This window comes from Otolemur garnettii, unplaced genomic scaffold, assembly GCF_000181295.1.
Source record: "Otolemur garnettii isolate 467f Iridium unplaced genomic scaffold, OtoGar3 scaffold00046, whole genome shotgun sequence".
Lineage (NCBI taxonomy): Eukaryota > Metazoa > Chordata > Mammalia > Primates > Galagidae > Otolemur > Otolemur garnettii.
The window spans coordinates 13,699,899-13,705,486 of record NW_003852441.1 but is presented as its reverse complement, the minus strand read 5'-3'; the positions used below and the strand labels follow the sequence as shown (position 1 = coordinate 13,705,486).

Below are 5,588 nucleotides of genomic sequence, written 5' to 3'. Positions count from 1 at the left end.
TTTTTTTTTTTTTTTTTGTAGAGACATCTTGCTCTATTGCTCAGGCTGGTCTCAAAATCCTTGGCTTAAGGAATCCTCTGAACTTGGCCTCCCAAAGTGCTAGGATTATAGGCATGAGCCACTGCACCTAACCATACTGTTTATTTTCTAAATCTCTGTTTCTTCATTTTCAAAACAGGAATGATAGTATCTACCCTTGTATTTTCCTTACAAAGTTAGTAAAAGGATCAAATAAGATATTGTATATGAAAACACTTGTAAAGTACTATATAAAATATGCTACAGTTTCAAAAATATTTTTATTCTGATTCTTTGATACTGATTTAATAGGTGCTTTTTTGAATGCTTTTCCAGCAAGATTTAGGGGAAGGAAATTTGAAGAAAAGAAAAGCAAAGGATGTTAAAATAGATTTTGTTTTCAAAGGTTTTTTCATCTAAGTTCTACAAAATGTTTTAGAAAATTTTTATCTTTATTTTAGTACCACTCCAATTGCTGAGAGATTTTTCACGAGTTCTACCTCTCTGACTCTAAAGCATGCTGCCTGGTATCCGAGTGAAATGCTAGATCCCCATATAGTGCTGTTAACATCAGACAATGTAATAAGGTAAATTTTATTTTTATCTTACAGTTTTGTGAGTGGAAAAGATGTTTTCCTTCCCAGGATAGCACCAAATGTGTCATTGAGTATTAGAATGCTTTTATCTAATGGCTATTGTGACCCATTCTCATCATAACAAGCACCTAACTGCCTTAATTTCCATGCCTTACTTACTCCTATCTACCAGTCATCCTGCTTCCATGATTTATAAATACTTTCCCCAAACTCTTCAAATAATTTCCCCCAAACTCTTCATCATACATGGTCATGTATTTTTTAAGTTTTAAGATACAGAAAAACCAAGAAACATAAAATCCGCAGATGGAAACAAATGAAACCTTTCCCGCCACACCCAGAAGCCCTGCACTAATTGAATCAGAAAGCCATGTTGACTGTGCTTTTTGGAAGAGAAATAATGGGCGATAACACAGTCTGTCTCAAACTTTCATAGTGACCTACATATGTCATTCTTTTGGTGAGAATGTAGCATAGAGGAAAGAGAATATAATTAGAAATTGAAAGATTAGAATTCTTGTTCCAATGCCACTTCTGTTATCTCTAAGATCTGGAACTTCTTTTGGGGGGAGTGAGGGTGGAGGTGGTCAACTTCCAATCTGCAAATTGAGCAGGTTTGATTTGATAATCTCTAAAGCCCCTTCTAAGGTTTGCAGTATATGATTAAATACCCCAATCTTACTTAGATTTCTGCTATGTTATCAGTGAACTTTCTGGATCTGTCTTACATAAAAAGTTTATTGGAAGAGATGGTGGGGAGATAGTATAGGTACAATTCTTCCTCAAAGCCCTGAAAGAAGTATCTGGCCCTAAATATTGAAGGTTTTTTTTTTTATTATTTTATTTATTTATTTTAAATATGGGGTACTTAACACTTCTCTTCTCCTAAGCTTTGGGCCCTGCTGACAGTTGCAAGGCAAAAGGAGATTTTTGACCAAATGCCTTGTTGCTCTTAAACATTTTCCCCCCACTGTTCCTCAGCATAATATTACTATCTTATTATTCATGTATATTTTGGAGTCAGTAGTGCTTGTAGGCAGCTAGGAAAACCATGATGAATATATATTCAAATGAGTCAAATTGTCATTAAAAACATTTAGTAAATACATATGTGGTATTTTATTGATAATGGAACAAGCCAGGTTTAAAAATTTTAATTCGGTAAAGACTTTATAAGGAACATTTTAACTCCTTTTTTTTTTTTAAACAGTCTGACCCTATTACCCCAGGATAGAGTACTATGGCATCATAGCTCACAGCAACCTCAAACTTTTGGGCTAAAGTGACATAGCCTCCCAGGTAGCTGGGACTACAGGTACCTGCCACAACACCTGGCTATTTATTCTATTTTTAACAGAAATGGGGTCTCACTCTTACTCAGGCTGGTATCAAACTCCTGAGCTCAAGGGATCCTCCTGCCTTAGCCGCTCAGAGTGCTAGAATTATAGGCACAAGCCACTGCAACCAGCCATTTTAACTCTGTCATTGACAGCCTTTTGAAAATTCTTTCTCTCTTTAACAATAACTATATATAAGGACTATCTAAAGTATCTAGCCAATAAAGACATACTTGGCTGAATGTTTTCTGGGAAGCCCTCATATGCTGTGAAGTATAAGTTGCTTAAAATTAATATGATTTGGTTTAGAAAAAATTCTGTTTTATACTGTTTTATACTTTCCCTTGAAAAAAGAGGGATGATAAAATATTAGGTCTTTTTTTTTTTTTTTTTAAGGAATCAATGTCTTGCTCTGTTGCAGACTGGATCTGAATATCTGAATCCCTGGGCTTAAAGCATCTTCCTGTCTTCTGAATAGCTGGGACTATGGGTGTATACCAGCATGCTGGCATTTTGAGTCTTTATATAACAAAAACCTAAAATACATTGCAGGCTAAATGTCATTTGGTATATAAAGAAGAGTAAGAGCTACTCAGGAAGCAGAGGTGGAAGAATTGCTTGAGCCAGGAGTTTGAGACCAGCCTGGGCAATATAGCAAGACCCCCATCTCTAAAAAAAAATTAAATATAGGCATGGAGGTGTGCCCCTGTGGTCCCAGCTACTTGGTAAGCTAAGATGGGAAAATCACTTGAGCATAGGAATTTGAGGCTGCATTGAGCTGTATTGTGCCACTGCACTCTACCTTGGGCAACAGAGGGAGATCCCCATCTCTAACAATAAATAAATAAATAAGATATTGTCTGTGCAGCTCAACACAAAATAGTAACTCCTACTCAGTCTATTTGCATTGAACTGAGGGACCCAGAGAAGCCAACACCAGCAAGCGCTCTGCACAGAGAGACAAAGGTGTGGCACCCTCTAATATTCCTCACTGGCTTATATCAAAATCTCAGGCATGAAAAAATAAATACAGTATAGAAGAAAGCTTCAAAGAGGAACAAAGGTTAAAAAAAAACAAGGAGTTTGGCCGGGTGTGGTGGCTCATGCTTGTAATCCTATAACCCTGGGAGGCCTAGGCAGGTGGATTTCCCTGAGCTCAGAAGTTCGAGACCAGCATGAGCCAGAGTGAGACCCCGTCTCTACCAAAAAATAGCCAAGGCATTCTGGCAGGAGCCTGTAATCCCAGCTACTTGGGAAGCTGAGGCTAGAGAATCATTTAAACCCAAGGGTTGGAGGTTGCTGTGAGCTATGACTCCACAGTACTCTACTGAGGGCCACAAAGTGAGACTCTGTCTCCATAAAAAGAAAGAAAGAAAGCAGAATAAAAAATAAACAAAAAAAAAAAACAGTTTATCTTTAAGTGGATGTTGAACTCTTAACACATTCTGTTTACTGCACTTCTGTTTTGCCTAAGGACTGAGACATGCTGTGTCTGAAGAGTATTGTTTTTAGTACTCCTGGCTAGCAATGATGCTTGGCTTTTTCCTCAGATTACTGTGTTCTTGGTGCCTACCACTTTCAACCCTGTGCTCTATTCTACAAGTTATGTTTCCTTCTCTGGTGGGATTTGGTATTTAATAGGCAGAGACCATTAAAGGAAAACCAGCACGCTTAGGGTTAGTAGTGAGATGACTAGACAAGTTGAGGCTCAGGAGAGAAGAGATGGAGTTGTAATGGTATGAATTAGCTGTTAAAGAATTTTGTTACGGACAGAGAACATTTCAGGTTCTAAAGAAACTTCCCTCTTGTAGAGTTAATGAACAAATGAAATATGGTACTTTGTCAATAACAGGAAGATCTTTGGCAAAGAAATGATTGTGGTAACTGGTAGAAAAATTCTCAAGAACTAACTAGATGAAGAAGGAAGTGCAATTTTGGGAAATGAAAGAGAATTTTAAGTGCTGATTTATTCTCTTTTGATTGCTAGAATTTACTCTCTTCGTGAGCCCCAGATACCCACTAAAGTGATTGTACTTTCAGAAACAGAAGAGGAAAATCTAATACTCAACAAAGGGTAAGTTTTTCTTTTCTCTTTTTTTTTTTTCTTTTTCTTAAACGGTAAGTTTTTATTTGTGTGATGAAATGATTTTTAAAATTAGTTTCTTAGTATTGTAAATGTAATTTTAACAGAATTTGCAAGGTTTTCTAGAGGTGACTTTAGTATGTTTTTGGTAATATGTAAAGTAAGAAAAAATAAGCAATATGAGTAAATAACAAGAAAGTACAGACTGGGCACCTGTACTTAGCTCAAGCAACTAAAGCTCCAGCCACATACACCAGAGCTGGCAGGTTTGAATCCAGCCCAGGCCTGCCAAACAACGACAACAACCACCAAAAAATAGCTGGAGATTGTGGCAAGCACCTGTAGTCCCAGCTACTTGGGAGGCTGAGGGAAGAGAATCACTTAAGCCAAGGAGTTGGAGGTTGCTGTGAGCTGTGATGCCACAGCACCCTACCCACGGCGACAGCTTGAGGCTCTGTCTCCAAAAGAAAAAAAAAAAGAAAGAAAAGAAAAGAAAGTACAAATCTGAATGGCACTATCTGCTAACTTGATCTTTTTTTTAAAATAAGGTTCTGAAATATGAGTAGCAGAATTGATTCATTTTTGTAATTTGGATAAGAGAATACATTACAAAATTGCAAAATTATAGAAAAGATAAAGGGTGAGAATGTTGAGCTGGATGCCTACCAGCTGTTTATTCAGTGTAGATAAGGCAGATTGCTGAATTCCCAGATCAGCATCTGGTATCCCAGAACTTACAGTGGACTATATTAGGTCATTAAACCTGAAATGCCCAATTTTAAATCAAAGTTTACTTTATTATATCTCAAACAAGAAGCAGTACAATTAGTCAAGGTATGCACCTGAACAGTATTGCCATCTGCCAGCAGCGAAGAAGCATAGAGAGCAAGTGGCAATGAAATCACAAAAGGCATTTTCCAGCCACATACACCAGAGCTGCTATTTTACCTTGCAATAAGTAGTCCACAGCTTGGAAGAAGTTATAATTAGTTGGTGCAATGTCTAGCGAATAGGTAGATGTCAGAGAGTTTCTAAGTCCAGCTTCTCTATAGTTTGAGCAGTGTTGTTTGTGCATCAGTATTCTCTTGCAAGAGATTGGCCTGTCACTATTGACCAGTCATAGCTTCTTTTTTTTTTTTTTTTTTTGAGACAGAGTCTCACTATGTCACCCTTGGTAGAGTGCTGTGGCATCACAGCTCATAGCAACCTCAAACTCTTGAGCTTAAGCAATTCTTTTGTCTCAGCCTCCCAAGTAGCTGGGACTACAGGTGCCTGCCACAACGCCCAGCTATTTTTTTGTTACAGTTGTCATTGTTGATTTTAGCTGGCTGGGGCTGGGTTTGAACCCACCAGCTTTGGTGTATGTGGCAGGCACCCTACCCACTGAGCTACAGGTGCTGCCCCAGTCACAGCTTCTTAATCACAAGCATCCTCATCATGTTGTCTACTTGGTTGCAGCAAACATCCACTATAACTGATTAATCGGGTTTCATGAAGCTGTAGTTGATAATACCAGCTCTGGACCACCAAACAGACACATTAGCTTTTTTTGAT

The 5,588-nt window shown here is 37.9% G+C and overlaps 1 protein-coding gene across 3 annotated transcripts in view; it reads left to right on the top strand.

Moving 5' to 3' along the window:
• NUP88 (nucleoporin 88) overlaps positions 1–5,588 on the top strand; it is a 35,359-nt gene that overhangs the window by 6,821 nt on the left and 22,950 nt on the right. For 2 of the 3 annotated variants that reach the window (XM_023513984.1, XM_023513982.1), the window contains exons 3-4: positions 480–605; positions 3,939–4,025. In XM_023513984.1, coding sequence (XP_023369752.1) covers positions 480–605; positions 3,939–4,025 — 213 coding nt within the window. The remainder of the gene's footprint in view (positions 1–479; positions 606–3,938; positions 4,026–5,588) is intronic. The other variant, XM_023513983.1, reaches the window with a different exon arrangement.